Genomic DNA, 16,990 nt, shown 5'->3' on the forward strand with positions numbered 1-16,990 from the left:
TCGCCCGAAACGAGACGGCTCGAATTCCTCGTCTCGCGTATCACAGAGCCAAGCGTATACAAAAATCCGCGCGCCAGTGTCCCTTCACCAGCAACCGATTTGTATTATACGCGACTGTCCGTTTCCGTCGCCGGGACAAATCTCCCCTCGCGAACGTTTTATGCGGATGCGGGCATAAGCATTAAATTCGTGCGCGATAAATCATGTTGCACGACGAGCGGACCGTACTTAAAAGCGTCTCGCGCGATCGCTTCGCACGAAGCTCTCGAAGCGACGCGGCCGCGGATAGCTCGAGGACAGACCATTTTCAGTGTTTCATTTATTGCACCTGTCATATACGTACCGCGTCGCGCCTACGGTAGGCCAGGGGCTGATTTTTCAAACAAGTTCCCCTGACACGTTCGCACCGGTCCGGTTGCCTGGCGAACGCCGCGAATCCCACGCCCGCTTTGTCGCACTCGTTCCCACTCTCGTCGACGCTGCTCGCTGGCACCACGAGATACTCACCCGATTTGTCTACATTGAACACGACGAAGTATTATTTAACAAAATGTCATATTAGATTAATTATACCCGAACTCTTTGACTTGATCTTCGCAAAGTCATCTTGCTGACATTATCGACGAGATTAAGTCGCAAACAGCTATACGTATTATTTTTCAAATATTAGCCTTTTAAAATTCTTACACTACGTTATATTACAATTACATATATTATAGCAAATTCTATTGAACGACGTAATAGTTGAAAATTGAAATTTTGGTACATATATATTGTGGTACACGTTTGACATGTATTTTTCAATATTCCTTGGCTGTTTAAAAATCTCGATTAAATTCTTGATAAGAAAAGACTGAAATTCAGATGAAATTGTAATTACACACAATTTTGGTACATTTTAAATAAAATATACATGGCCTTTCTGATTACGAATAAAAATCGTGAAATCATTGTTCTAGACATGTAATTATCCACTCTCTTTTATACGATAATTTTCACTAGAAAATATAATATCTCGCGTGCAAAATGTTGAAAGAAAAGCCCTGAAATATTCCGGGCTCGATACCTTCGGCAGGATATTCAGAGCCTTTTGATGTCACCGACGATGGTATCAAAAGACGATTACGAACGACATCCAAATTAGGAATCTCGCCCTCCTCCCGTCCTGGCATTTTCACTTCCTTGTAGGCGAAAGCGATCGTGTCTTGACTGCCTCTATGGTGCCTGTTGAACGTGCCCAATCTGATGGCATAAACGACCTGTCTAGCGTGAAGTTTATCGGACCGCTTCGAACATACTCGAGTGCGCATTTAAACTCCCCGTCTCCTCTCTCACCTGACTACGGAATTTCCAGTGAGATCCTCCCAGTAAGTCGATCCATTTGCTAAAGCGCGTTTTTCGTAAACCTGAAGATACACCGTGTGCTCGACGATAGGATCCTCCAACTGGTACACGGAATACCTGAAGAATTTTCCCGGGGTTTATTTCCATCGAACTTTGATAATTAATTTTGAGGGAGATAACAATGATTCGCGTAATCGACAAATAGAAAGTTGCGAAAGCCGATTTAACATGTACGGGGACTTTTGAATTTGAAATGTAACGTTATCTTTTTTGTATCGATTATCTGTTAATTAATTTGCGGCACGTCAACCGCAGAGACCATCGGAAGCGCGAAACAAAGCACTCATCTTTGCTTTTGTTGCGTCTATGTCTATAGTCTGCAATTGTTACCGTGCATAGCATTGTGCGCGTAAAACTGAAAATAAGTAATCGAGAGCCATTGGCTGTCATTTTAATGTTTTAATAAACCATCGGCCCATGCCGCTATTATATGCACGATTGATTCACAATATTTTTAGTAAAACTGTATCGACAGGTAAAACAACACACATTCTCCGTAAACAAATGAGGAAAAAGTTTTTCTGTATTTGTAAAATAATGGCATTATTTTCAGTCGGTGCAAATTTACAAAAATAACACCGTTATGCACATATTTTATACTTTACATTCACGTTTTATGCACGAAAAATCATATATTCTTGTTTTCTCTCTCTGTTTTCTTTCTCTTCTTCTTCTCAATTTATTGTTACAATTTAAATCTCTCGTTCTCGGACTTTCGAATGTTGTCACATCTTTTTTTTTTGTATATTTTCCGTTATAATCGCGAGATTCGCTAACTTTATCGCGTTTGGTAATAACTATAAGCGTCGAAAAAAAGCCGGCTGCATCCCTTTTCTCAATGAAACAAACGTTATATATTCCACATGAATCACGGGTTCGACCCGCGATCCCCTTAAATCCCCATAGGCGACCTACCATAAATCACTAAAGCGCAAACAATGTGCGGACTCGAGATATTTGGCCGCATCGATATTCGGCGGGTGTCGGTGATCCGTGCAGTCTTGACCACCGCGGATTTGCGCCGCGCCGGGATCAGCTTCCGATCCATCGACCGTCCGACTTCCGTCGCGTTTGCGCCGCCGCCGCCGTCTCGCGTTGCTTCCCGCGGACTTCCGAAATTTCTCAGCGTTCCTTTTTCCCACGGCGACGTGGCGTCTCGAAAATCCTGCCGCGGCGTCATCGGCGTCATCCTCCGGCTCGAGAGACGTCATTAATAAGTGTCTCTTGAAACGCCGGTGGTTTTCAGTCTCTGAAATATCTCTCGTCCGCCGACCGCCCTTTTTCCTCTTCTTTTTCCTCCGCTGCTTTGTCTTCTTCTTCATCGAGCTCGAGGCTTTCTGTCGTTCCTTAAGTACGCGATTACCTTCGCGGAAATCGCGGCGCTCGCTGACATCTCGTTTCTTGTACGGAATTCTATGAGACAATGTAAAATTATGGGATCTGTCATGTAGAGATAATAAGACTAATTACATAGAGCATTCTTGGATAGTGTAGAAATTTTTCTTTCTAAATGTCTCCTTCAAAATAATTTCTTTAAGAATTATCAAGAAAGCGGTAAAAAATAAACGTTGTAAACAATATAAGTCCAATTAAATTAAATTAAGGTAAATATTTTATATATGAATTTTTTTTTAGAATTAACTTCATTGTTTCTATGTAACAGACCTTATGTGTTCATCCACGATTTCTCTGCCAATTCTAGAAGTGCCAACGTTATCGTTCATTAATGAAGAAGTTGAATATCGAATTGCATTTCCCGAGGTATCTTCTCTTTCTAACGAACTCAATTCCCTGTCGGTGGATAAAGCATCATCGGTCGAAAGTTTTGCCAGAGGGCCATTTCCGGCGACGTTCCTTTCGATCTTAAACGAATCACTTCTACCGCTAACGAGATTTGGGTCAGGAGGGCGGTTAATCTTGCCGCGGACGCGCCGAAATACGACTTTTCCGAGCGTTGCAGTTCCGTCCGGTACTTCGCGCGATTCCCGCAATTTCTTATCGATCGGCAGTCGACGCGCGGCCGCCCGACGTTCCCCGATCCAATCTCCCGGAGGACCTCCTCTCGTGGAACGGTTAAGCAATTTCGTACTCGTTTCGGCACGCCGATCTGATACCCCCGCCTGCTTGCTGGCCTTCTTCGACTTGGAACGTCGGGGCCTGTTTTCTCTCGCGGCACCGTTTCTTTCTGATAAAGCATTTCGCGAGACATCGATATCGCGCGGAAGTATCGGTCTGACAGTATCGTTAGCGACACCCGATTCCGGTTGCCAAAACCCGACGTTTTTACTCCCTGCCAAATATCTCTCCCGAAAAGATCCGATTTTATCCTCCGGATTTGTCGTGCAGGCAATTCCTTGTTTACCGAAGTGAAGTCGATCGGCGGAATTTCGATCTCGGTCCCGCGACCACGAAGGCGAACGATTCGTTTGGCTGCCGTCCAATCGAGATTTCTCCCCTCCCGACTCGCTCTTTGAATCTTTAAAGGAAACGTTCGAATTTTGTTTTACACCCGTTAGGTCGACTTTGGTATTTTTCCGAGAGGCGTCTTTGCGAGGCGACTTTCGTGCGGGATCGTAAAATAGAAAGGACTTGAGCGTCGCGAAAGAAGTCGTGCTCGATAAAGCGGAGGTGTATACTTCCTTTCCCGTTGAAGTTTCAAAGAGCGTGGATAGCCCTTCGTCCTTGGACACTTCATCGGAAGAGGTGGACGCTGCCGGGTGAGACGGTGCTTCGGTAAAGGACTCAAAAGTACCGTCGCCCAAAGGCGACGATTCCTCGCGCATCCTTCCCACGATTGTCGTTCGCCACTCAGCGGTCGTAAGATCCTGCCTTGTTCTTCCTGATTTTATTATCGTCCTATCAGTGGTGCTTTTCTGCCGTTCCACGTGACTCGACGCATTAATAACTACGTTCTTCACGCGAATCACCGTCTCGCCGATCTGAGCCGTGGGACAAGGAGGCTCTTCGTCCTCCGCGACGATTCTCAACAGCTTCATCATGAATCTCACGATGGCCATCAAGTTTCTCACGCGAACTGCGTTAATCGAGCCATCGTTGCATTTAGCTGCGGTTTCAAGAACGCCGTTCGGCAATCGCGTTGACGGTGAGGGTCTCGTGGTTACCGCATTCCGGTCGTTTGCAGTCGTTTCGTAGAATCTGGGCGGAAAAGTTTCAGGATCGTCATTCCGATAATTGCTCGAAGTTTGCAACTCGCGCGAAGTCGTCTCTGTAACTTCGAGTTTTCGAACGGTCGCGGGCATTCTGTAACAACCGCCCGAAGTAGCGTTCCACGGGTTCTCGCGAGGGCAACACGTCGTTCTTCCACCGTTCGTAAGATCGACACTTGGTTTCTCGATACCGATATGCACCAACGGTACACTATGAAGAGTCGTATTTGATGGGTCAATCTCGATCGAATTGGATCGGTTCGTTTCGATCGTAGGAACGTCGATTCGACGTCGGGGTTCTTTAATCGCGTCCCGATCTTTTAGACTATCGTTGTTGACCAGGACGGATCCCAAAATATCTGGAAAGTGCACCGGATTCGCGGATGAACGAGAATCCAGTTTGCCAATCGTTCCGCCGGTTCGCTCGGAAATCATCCTCCCGACGTTCGTTCTGCTCACTTTGCTGTTCGGTTCGACCGAGTAATCCGTTAGAAAAACCTGCTTGGCCGATCTTGAGTTCGTGTTATATTTGTCCAATCGCTTCTCGATTCGGGAGGGATTTTTTTTCGTCGTCTTTCGTTCCTTCCCCCTTTTTCGCGTCAGATCGAAAAGCTTCTCGCGAGACTTTATCCTGACTTTGTTCGCGTTCGTCTTTTCGGCTTCCCGTCGACTCTCGCCCGATATCGCGTTCAGTGAATCGCTCGCTTCGTCGTTTGCACGCTCGCTCATGGACAAGAGATCAAACGCAGATCCCGCATTTGAATCATTCAGAGAGAGATTAATGGCGGTAGTTTCAATCGCCTTGATAGTGTTCGACAATTCTGTGGAAACCGAAGACTGTGTTGCTGCAGACTCGTCGGGAATGGCATCAAAGCTTATCAGCATTGGCGTCTGATTGAAACCACCGTTTACCTGAATTCTCCCAATTAGCGAAATTTTGATGCTCTTATCAGTTTTTGGCGTGGCCGAGCTTTGTGATAAATCTATATTCGATGGTATTCTTCCAGTACTCGAGAGACTTTGATTATTCGTAGCAAGAGAGTTTACAGTTTCTCTCGTATTAAATGTCGGATGGGTTTCGTAAAGAGATTCATCTGTTATCTCATCAATTAAATTATTTTCGTTGTTTTTCTCGCGAAAGGAAAGTGGTTCCTCGTTAACTTCGTCGGTTCGTGAATTTCTTAAAATATTTTCGGAATTATCGAAACTGTTTTCCTGTACAGAAATATTATTATCGACGATATTATTAACGGTGCTTTGGACAATAGATTTTTCTTCTGCTTCGAGAGGAACTTCTAACATCTTATCGTCATTGAAACTCGAAAAATCAGTCGATTCGGAAGGAACTTCGATATCTTGAAAGTCTGTATTTTTATTCTTAACTTTCTTCTCAATATTCCTGTAATTGCCACCGTAATTAATGGTAATAATGGCCTGATTATGTATATAAGTGTATAAATAGTTTAAATGGATGCTATTTTTGTATGGAATTTTATCATTTTATTTAAAATAATTACCGCGTATCTTTTTAATGAAGCGAGTTTTATCTCAATTTTCTATACATTGCTTTTCCGTATTTTCGCCAGATAATTTTAATATTGCTATAATGAACATTAATAATCAATAACATTATCAGCATTAATCAGCTTTTCAGTATTTATAAAGGATTATGGAAAAAATATCGCGTTTCTATAAAAATAAAAAAGATATTAATTACTCTTTTATACAGAATACTATACGTGGAAGTAGGAATTTTTGCGTTAATGAGAATCCCGTATCTGTATCAAAATTAATATCTGGTATTAATAACCTTGAGATTGCCTCTTCGCTGTTCGCCTGCATATCGTCGGAGTGCATCGCTGCATCGCGGGCAGCAACTGTTCTTTCTTCCGGCATCGCAGCTCGTGCAACATCGGCGTTCCCGTCTGCCAATCGATCCGTCTCGGGCACCAATTTCCGTGAATCTCGATCCTTGCGCCGGCCAGACCGATTCTCGAGGTACGATAGATCATCCCTCTTGGCAATAGCTTCATTATCGCTCGAGTCATTCTCCCGGTCCGTCTCGCTTTCATCGTTGGCGTAATATTCATCGTCGATACTCCCGACGTAGCCGGGTCCACTCGACAACAGTCGTCTGCCCGGCCGATGCCAATCCGGTGGCGATCGATCGGCGCGTTTCTCGCTTCCCTTCTCGGTACCCGCCTTGCCCGATACCGATGATAACTTTTTCTTGATCTTATTGATTATTTTGCGGACGGTGTCGTACACCTTGCCTCGAGGACGTCGGAGGTATTGCTTTCCGGCGAAAACGCGACAATCCGCGGGATTTTCATTAATCTTCCTCGGGTCCTCGCGTCCCTGCTGTCGCGCAACGAAAAGCGGAGGGATCTTTTTATCGGCACTTTTAGCCGCGACATCGAGCTCGCGCGTCTCGCCCTTATCGTCCGGTATCATCAATTTCACGTCGCGAATGACAGTATCCGTTTCACGACTCTTGTCTCGGTCCCCGCGACTTCTTGCGCGAGTCGGCGATATCCCACCCGCGGACGATTCCTTCCGCGGCTTCGCGCCGCGATCCGACAAATCGTTCGCGCTCGCGGTTCTTGCGTTCTCCGACACGTTCACCGCGATTTTTCGCACCACCGCGATTCGGTCGATCTCGGCCACCGCATGCTCGCCGAACGCGTGTTTCTCCGATCTCCGATCTATTTCCAGTCTTTCGCGCACCGATCCGGCAAGGTCCGTCCGTGACGACGGAATTTTTGCCGGGCCCGAAGGCAGAGTAGCGGGCGACACCGACGTAGCTTCACGATTCCGCGAAGAAATATTCTCGTCGAATTTACGAACTGCGTCATCCTTCATGTGACGCAGCTTCGAGAGGATGAAGGTTTTCAGATTACCTTGCATATCTTGTTCTTTCTTTTGCACGTCCGAATCGAGATTATCTTTAACGGTACGAAGCCCGACGTTACGCGCTGCAATATCTTGAAGAGCATTCAGCTTTTGTGCCTGATCTCGACTTTCGCAACTGTGTCGAACGGATCCTCGGCTCGCAGAATAATCCAATTCGTCGGCTAATCTTTTTTCAATTGTAGAACGTAATTCAGTCGACTCGGTTATGTTCGGAGACTCTTCATTTTTATTCAAACCCGTTCTTCCACTTCGCCGTGCCTCTTCATCTTCGCTCTCGTAGTCGTAGAAGACCGATGAATCGCGATTGCCCGCCGCGCGGATATAGTCCGATCTCTTGCCTCTCGTCTGCGCGACGCCGGAAGAGACCGTCGTTGATGAAGTCCACGTTGAGGAAGTGTTCTGAAAATAATCTGTCTTCGATTTGTAACGGTGATCCTTCCTTTTTCCCTCAGTCTTCTGGACTGGTTTAGATCGATTCGCTGCGATTACCTGCTGCACCTCTGTAGTTTGATACCAAGGGTGATCTCCGATTTCCTCTTCCGCGTCCGTCATTTTCGCGTTTGCAACACGATTGGTAATTTTCTGTCGTTGTTTTCCGATTTTTCTAGTTTTATTCGATTCTTTTCGTGCATTTGCTTTTGGTGAGGTGTTCGCGTCTGGTCTTCCAGGTCGAAATCTCGGTTTAGAGACGGTTTTTTCGTGAGTGGTCGTCGTTGCTTCCGTCTCGTCCGCGAAGGTGGTCTCGTCCAGAGAGATCTCATCGTGCATCTCTCCCGGGAGCGGTGTCGTTTCCAACGGACGTACGGAAGGTCGGAAAGCCACGTCCGTAATCCTGGTAGTGGTCGCCAAAGTCGTCGTGAAACGAGTGACGGTCGTCTCTTCTTCAAGCGGCAAGGTTTCCGCTTCCGTGATCTCGTCGAAAGTCGGCATGCCCGGCATGATGGGCGTGTATGCCGCGTATTGTCTCACGATTCGATCCACCAGCTCGGCAATTTCTTCCTTTTCCCGGGAGCGCTCTAGATAACCCTTCGAATTTTCTAAAAGCGGATCTTTGGTACAACGAGAGCCTATTCCTTCCTCGTCGTTCAACGAAATTTCCTTAGGTTCGGTAATCGCAGCGCTTTCGCGTGATGAGAGCCCCGGGTCGATCAGCAGGCCTTTAGGATCCACGAAATTGCCGGCAGTAATCCGCGAAGAGTTGTCATTAAGTTCGAGGGATCTCGCATTTTCCGTTTCATCTCGCTCGCCCTCGCCACGATTGTTCGGTTTTTTAGTCACTTCCTTGGAACTACTCGGCCAATTGCTAGATAAGGTTCTAAGTGGATCATCGGTGATCTCGAAATAGTCATCGATATTTTGCGCGAAGATTTTCGTCCGCCCCATTGCGAATTCGGTTGCATTAATCGGACTTTTTGATTTATTAAAATTAATTTTCTTTGCGATATTGTAATCGAGCTGTCTCGTAATCGATGGTGATGAAAAAGGTTCGATCGAGGGTTTGAAGGAAACGGATTCTTTATGATTGATGGAATCTTTTCGCGTAATTGGTGACGTAATCGTGGTGACTTCATTGCTTGTCACTGTAGATCCCGTAGTCGCCGCGAAAGAGTTTTCTTTCAATCGTGTATTATTTGATTCTGCAGGCTGCTCGTGCGTAATTTCATGAATCGCAAGCAACTCGTCCGATTTGCCGTTTTCTCGCGAAAACAAATTGCCTCCTAGCTCATCCTGAATTTTAGGGATATCGGCTTTTGCGACTTCGCTCTTTGTAACTACTTTGAAATTCTCCGGAGTTTCTTGAATAATTCCCATCTCGGTAGAATCTTCCTTCAGGACGTTGCTTATTCGCACGAACTTGTCCTCGATCCGCTTATCGACGCTGCTCTTTTTGCCATCTTTATTGTTGGAGTAGAACGGATTATCGTTCTGTTCGGACCGGACTTTCCCATAAGAACGGCCGGATTCCAAAATCACTTGTTTCTTCGGACTTTCATTTCCACCATTATTCGACGTCTTTCGCTTAGAGCGAGCTATCTCAGGTCGCGCATAGTAATCTACAAAAGCTTGCATATTTTTGCGACGCGAGCCTTCGTCTGTCAAACCGTCCGCGATATTAAAAACTTCCTTTCCGGTTTGGAGATGTCTTCGAAAACGTTTCTCGCGCTTCGGAAACTCGCTCCGAAAACTGTCGCGCTTAAAATCTGACAACGCGCGCTTTCGCGTCAATCCGCGGCTCGAATTCCCGAAGCGTTTCAACTTCCCCCCTGTGACGCCCTTGTCCCCGCGAAACTTCGCGGCGCCCTTCGACTTCCGTAACTTCCGGCGGGGCTTCCAGAATTTGTAACTGTTTTTCAAGTTCACGTCTTTTGGCGCTCGCTCGGACGAGTTATACATTCCGCGCGATTCTCGGTTCTTGTATAAATCCCCGAAGTCGTCGGGAGATCCCCGTATCTCGTTCGTCGGTAACGAACCGTGAGTTTTTGATTCCAGGATTTTCGTCAATGATTTATCCGCGGAACGAGCGACGACGACGGCGATGGCGGCGGCGGTGGGCGCGGATAATTCTTCCAATCGCGAGATTCCAACGGCAGAGGAGAGCTTTCGTAATCTTGTAAAAGCAGGAGCGGTCGAGATTTGCGTCGATACATTAGCATTTTCCGTTTTTCTCTCTTCGCCGCTCGTATTACCTCTTCGAATCGCGGCTGCACTTAAGTTCTTCCTCACGACCGAAGCGTTTCTCAACGCGTTAACGTTATCCGAGGTGTTCTGCGATGCCCTAAATCCATACTGTCTCTCTTCACCTTCCGTCGTCGAGCGCGTTTCTGACATCATAATTTTCGATAATAGCGCGAACACGTTCCCCTCGAAACTGTTCGATCTTATCGTCGGTAACGCGATATCGTAATTAATATCCTCGTCAGAATTGTTCCTGAACGAAATCCCAGATCGAATAAAAAATTCAATGGTTGTTGGAAAGCTTCCGTTATCAGGCAACGTGTTATCGCCGTTGAGGAACGCATTCTTCTCCGTCCGTCTCGAAAATTGACTCTCTCCCGGAATTCGCGACGAGTGTATTGCCGGGGACGTCGGTGGGTAATCGAAGGTATTTTCTGGCTGAGCTGCGCCACGAAATCGATCCCTCACCGTTTCCTCGCGATTTCCACTTTCTGAAAAATTCACCGACCTATCGCACTTCTCGAGCTCGAGAGACTCCCGATTATCATTTTTACCGCCCATTTTCATAAAACCCCGTTCATCTTCTAACTTCGTTAGTCTCGTAGTTGGATCTCGAGGATCATCCGCGATTGATCCTTGAATCAAAGATCGACCGTCGCTCCGATGATCGAGGGATTGCGAACTGAATTTCCGAGATTTTAACTTTCCAGAATCATAATCGCCTATATTCGTGAATTTTGTAGTTCTATTTTGTAGATTGTCCGTAACTGGTCCGTAGATCGAAGATCGTCCGTCACTAATCCTCCGATCGAGAATCTGTCGACCCGATTCTCGAGATGTGCCCTTCGATGAATCACCGAAACTTCCAGTTGATAAATCGTTTTCGTCCAATAAATCCTTACTTCTCTCGTCGCTTTCGTGTTTCATGGCTCTGTCCTTCATGGCTTGCTCGTAGACAGCATCAATATAGGCTTCGATCTTCCCCTTGCTCGGCGACGGATCGGAGAACACGTTCCTCAGCACGGACGGCGAGCTTTCCGTGCGATTCGCGTTTTTCGCCCAGGGAAATCCCTCGGGCGGTCGAGTGCGCTGTCGGGCCGAATCGTTTTTAAGCTGTTTTTCTTGTTGTTTCCGAAGAGGAGACGCTTGCTCGCCAAGTGGGCCATTAACGGCGGAAGTATTGCGGCTCGTTACTCGTCCTCGCGCGTCGCCGCTCCCGACTTGGCGGTTGTGTTCCTCCTTCCCGCTCGCTTCGGCCTGGCGCCGTGCCTCCGAATTGTCAAATAAATTCGCACTCGACACGGACCTGTTGCGAGCTCTGTTTGCGCTTTCGTCCCGCTGGTAATAGTTTGACTTGGCGGCGACCGAGCGGAAACTTTCGGCACGCTGCGCGTCCTCGCAAGAACAGCAGAAACCCTGAAAGCGATCCGTCGTCTTGTTGCGCGTGGCTCTTATTGCAGGGACATAACTTACCTAAAGTTTAATTAAATGGCTCGCCATTGTCGGGGGGAGTTTGGGCAAACTGTCGTGTAAATGACATGTCGATGGCGTCTCGAAATTACTTTTGCATGTCTTTTGAGGCAGTTCGATTCGATCGTAATTAGGAACACAGTTGTAAGAGAATATTTAATAATAATAATAGATGACTTTTTATTGAGTGCAAGAAGACTAATAAGATGCAATAGTAATTAGTAATGCATAACATAGAACCAATAGATAATAATTTGAATGCTAAATTGATGTGTTATATGGATGTATTATTATAATATGTAACACAGCCTTATTTGACGTACACACCAACATAAAAAAATTAATATTTTACGAAAATATAATTATTCTCGTATTTTTCTATCTTAATAACTCGCCTCTTGCTTAATTTCTTGGTTCTAATAAAATATCTTTCTCTAGCTGCACTTTTTAAATTTTTCTAGACATATAATCTATCATTTATGTGTATAATCTATTATTTATCTGTCATTTTTTTTATTGGAAAAAAGGTCAAACTTTCGTAAAATAATAATTCATTATTTTGCAATTCATTGATTCAACAAAATTATTTTTTATTAAAAAAAAGCAAATGAATGTTGTTTATAGGTGGTGTCTTATGAGTATATTCGTTTTTTTTATATTACTCTTACTTGACTAAATGGAATTGGCTCTCCATTAACTAACATTTGACCGCAAGTTGGGTTGTTTAGACCATCGTTACATTCAGTGAAGTTGGTTCGATGATTATTAATGACTTCTTCTCTTGCCTCCGCATTGACAACCTTATTCAAAACGATCGACATGTAGAAGAAACATTTTTTTTCTATTATACGAACACGCGAATAATTCAAGCAGCGCGAATTTATCGTCAGTTAATATACATTTTTCTGTATCAAATGTAGATAATCCAGAGTACGTTAATGGAAACTATTTTGTCGAACCCCAATCAACAAATCATTGATGAAACTTAATTGATAATTTATCCGCGAAATTTTTGTAGATAAATAATTACTAATAATATTATTATCAATGAGGATTCCATTCTATTTTTATGTATTTTCTTAGCCGATGTTGTATTAGTTAAAAAAAAAACTGTCATGTACATTAATTGTAATATAAATTAATACACTTACGCCTTGTAATCTCAGTCCATATAGATGCAACAGAGGTTCTTGGCGGACTTTTATGACGTACGGATTACGCAATCTGATTTTATGCATCTTTACCGGATCCAATACGTGATCCACCAACACGAATTCTTCCCGCGTGTTTGTCTAATAAAATATATTATAATTTCTTATGATAATTGGCCAAAACTTTAAACAATCAAAAAAAAGGATAACAATGATCTTTATCTTGAAATAGTAACACTTAAATAATTTCGATAAATTAATTATGTATATTCAACGATACCTTGCCAACATTGTTGATCTTCATGCTAATAATCACTTTTCTTTTGCAATTTCGAATTGATTGTGTACGCGACGTTTCTCTGCTACCAATATAATAATTAGTAATAATATTAACAATATTATAAATCTAATAATAATAAAAATATTTGCTATAATTAGTCGTTTTATAGATTATGCCAGTTCTGAAAATTTCAATGTAAATTGCGTTTGCCTACACTTCTTTCCGTGTTTTCGAACAACGAACGAGAACAGCTCTGATTTCGATCCATGGATGAGCTTGATCGACGAGCGGTTCTTTAAACGAGAAGTGTCGATAATCCTCATGTTCGAATCGTTCGTTGTAAAACCTACGTCGGAGCCATTGCGGCGCGCAGTCAGGATTCTTCGATGGATGATACTGGGGAGCGTATCGAAACTCCGATATATAGGGGTGTAGATGTGGAGAAGCACTTTTGGGATGAGGGCCAATTGACGCGAGTACCATCTGATGAGTATATATTTTAATCGCATGCAGATATCAAAACTAATAAATAAGATTATCAATAATCTATTTCTGTAAATCTTTATTAATTTATATTAAAATAATTAATGAATCTTAAAAAAGTTTATCGTATGATGAAGAACGTGAAAACGAAGTTGCCAAAACGAGAGTCGATATCGGGAGATACCTGCAGCGTTATCCAAAGGATCTTGAAAGGGCGCGAATGAGCTGGTGACATGTTAGATTATCCGGTGCGACATCGTTATCACTTGCCGGGCTCATTTCAGATGCAAAACGGCATCGGGCGTGCTACTACGCATTCTATCTTGAGTCTTGACACAACGTGCATGTCGTAATTATTCAGCGGGACAAATAGATTGGCCAAATTTCCGACCGAATGAACTAAATAATCTCGTAATGTGCACCTTGTAAATAGTAGATTCCTTTTGCGTATTTTAGTGTGCGGTTTAGGAAGTTGAACAGAATTCGAGGATGTAGGGTTATGATTTATTTGAATCGGAGTAAAACTCGATATCAATGATGAAGCTACTCATTTAACAATTCGATAAATCTAGATCCTTGTTTGTCAATTACAAACACAGATGTCTATATAGACATATGTGACTACAAATTAATTTAGTTTATAATGGATTAAAATATATATAGTTTATCGTTGTTTTGATCGAAGATATATTTATGAAGATAAATTGATTTTTTTAAATTCTTTTACGTGACGAGAAAAGTAAATGTAACTTATATAGACTTTAATTTCAAAGAAAAATTAAGAATTCTGCAATTTAATAAAGAAGTTTACAAATTGAGAAAAGCAGTAAATTCTTAAAATAGCTTTTTAAAATTTGTACATTTTAATGTTGAGTATAAATAGATATAAAAAAAAAATAACGTGTTATTTCATTTATGGGCTGCAGTTAATTTGTCTTACCTCAACTTGTTAAAAAATCGTATTTATTTAATCAACGCCCGCATGTGAGTAAAACTGGCAGCTGTTGAATTACCCTTCATAGAGCGAAGACATTTAAGCGCTATTTTTATTCATTAAAAAAAAAAAAAAAAAAAGCGTTTAAAATAATTTAAAAATATACATTTTAGGGAGTCGTCATTCATTAATTTATTTTTAAATCTTTAGATCATTATTGGATAGATGATACATAAAAAATTTAGATATTGTTGTGTTTTGTTCAAATCGCAAAACTAATAGCTCGCAAGAATACAACAAGTCATTATCATATAACGCAACAATTTGCGATGGTTGATAAATTGGGAATAAGTAAAGAAAGAGACAGAAATAAATTTTTTTTCATTATTAGTTTATTTTGACATTTTAAGATGTATGGACAATTATTATATAATAATTTTATATAATGAAAGGTTCTCCATGGTGGTAACTTTATATATAATGAGGCGTTTCACTCCTTTTTTTTTATCTCATCTTTTGTGTAACGCTCGCCCTTTCTCCCCTGTTGTGATCATCTCCCTCGTAATAAGACTCTTACACATCATTCTTTCACAACGGAAATCAAATAATGATTATTAAACTATGAATGCATCATGAAATACGTGCGCTCTTGATTATTGATCGTCAATTAAACGTCATTATTTACTTCTTTTTTTTTGTAGTTATTTTTATCATTACCAGTGTGTTATAATAATTACCATTAATCATTATAATTACGATATAACGCTATAATTAATCCTCCCACACAATTTACTGTATTTCGCTCGCTTCCGACCGTAATAACGGTAGAGAGAGAGCACATTTTTTTTTTATATGATAGGATGCATAGCGAACGTGTCGCGGCTGTTCTCGGCACAGTAAATTTCACCTCGCCTCGCATTATAGTCATCATTATAGTGGATTTTCACCGGGAGGCCGTGTATCTTCGAAAGAATCCTCGTCGTCCCTTTCGACGTCTTCCGCGAACGCGAGCCCCTTCAGGGCGGCCTAGCCGCGTCTCCTCCGACTTCCTTCCTCTCGCGACAGATTAAAAAAAAGAAGGCAAATAACCGACAGATTAAAAAAAAAGTATACGACAGTAAAAAAATAAGTAGATCGGATAAAAAGTAATCTCTGGAAATCCGCTTGGAAATGCATCAACGTTCACACGGTTCGCAGTCTCTTAAGAGGTTTGACGCAATCCTTCACGCCGTGTCTCGATCAATCGCGGTCCTTTTCCTTTTCTCATGCGTGAGAAGCGCGCAATTATACTCGCAATTGTACTGCATATAGGATGTACCGAGTCTACCAGGAATTATTTTGCGGACAAGCGTTTCGACCTATTTGATGATTTTGTGATTTTCAGCTTTCTAAGTTTCTCGTTTGTAGGCTGAAATCGATTGAAGAACAAAGCGTATTCGTCGTCGATCACTTCGACAAGAGCTTTCATATTTCAAGTATAATGCGACAATTAAAAATAAGCTCTTTTTATTACCGATGAGGTTTATCACCGCTGAGTCGGCTCCAAATTCGTCGTAAGACTCGTCCGTAAAGTATTTCTCGGCGGGTCTGGGACACGCTGTGCACGAACTTAAATGACTGTGAGCGAACAATGTCAGGTATACACGTGTACGTACATGTACGTGTAGACATTTAGTTGTTAAGGTTGGTTTTTTTTTTGTTTTTTGGTTCGATTACGTGACTAGAAATGCTACACACATACGTGCCATCCATCCGTCCGCACGGTCACACGCATACACACATAAAAGTATGACTTAGCAGTAGTATAACTAATACGTATCTCTATATTTATATATGTATAATTATATATATATATTTGTATGTATAATTATATATATATATATATATATTACTCGTCACAATAGCTTCTACCGGCTGTCTGTGTATTAAGCTAATTTTACAACAATATGGCAATCATGGTGAATAATGAATAATACAGCTACGTTATCGCGAGACTACACAGTCAGTAACACTAATCTTAGGGACAGTAATACAAAATGAAAAGGACTCGTATCTCGGATATACCAGTTTCGCCAAGCGAAATTAAGTCGCACGTTTGTGCCACGAAGCAACTCGCGCCGTTGCACGAACCAAACGCCGACGAGACGTTCCTCCGATCCGTCGTGAAAACTTCGCAACTTTAATTCGCCACGAACGAAACGGCGCAGACCCGAATATTTTTAATGGATAAAAATACCGACGAGACTGAATATTTTCTAACAAAAATAAATAGCAAACACTCGACCGTTCGACCTGTGTGATCCATGCAGCTATCATTTTTATAGCGCATTTTTCCTACATAGAGAAACATTTTACGTCGTATAAAAAAAACCATCGTGCACAAAAAACTGCCACCGTTTTATACAGAGCCACAAAGTTGCAACGTTTTCACACGAACGTCCCGCGCCGTCGCAACAAACAAAGACGAAAAAGTAATTCCTCATCGATCTCACTCCGCAAAACTGTCGCTTCG

At 42.7% G+C, this 16,990-nt stretch overlaps 1 protein-coding gene and 1 long non-coding RNA gene across 10 annotated transcripts in view; one reads left to right on the forward strand and one right to left on the reverse strand.

The window, feature by feature from the left end:
- Positions 1-16,990, forward strand: part of LOC143908122 (uncharacterized) — a 102,524-nt gene that overhangs the window by 42,814 nt on the left and 42,720 nt on the right. The window lies entirely within an intron of this gene.
- On the reverse strand, positions 2,316-5,873 carry LOC143908147 (uncharacterized). The gene is made up of 2 exons (XM_077425511.1): positions 3,070-5,873; positions 2,316-2,817 (listed from the first exon to the last, which is right to left on the reverse strand). The coding sequence occupies exons 1-2, from the start codon at positions 5,871-5,873 to the stop codon at positions 2,316-2,318; spliced, it is 3,306 nt and encodes a 1,101-aa protein (XP_077281637.1).

Source organism: Temnothorax americanus, unplaced genomic scaffold, assembly GCF_048541705.1.
Source record: "Temnothorax americanus isolate GAGA-0224 unplaced genomic scaffold, ASM4854170v1 Scaffold9, whole genome shotgun sequence".
Taxonomy (NCBI): domain Eukaryota; kingdom Metazoa; phylum Arthropoda; class Insecta; order Hymenoptera; family Formicidae; genus Temnothorax; species Temnothorax americanus.

Bases quoted from the DNA above. Each gene is read 5' to 3' on its own strand.
- LOC143908147 (XM_077425511.1), bottom strand. From the start codon at position 5,873: ATGTTAGAAGTTCCTCTCGAAGCAGAAGAAAAATCTATTGTCCAAAGC. The intron at 2,818-3,069 runs GTCTGTTACATA...ATTGTCTCATAG, and splicing joins ATCGTGGATGAACACATAAG to AATTCCGTACAAGAAACGAG.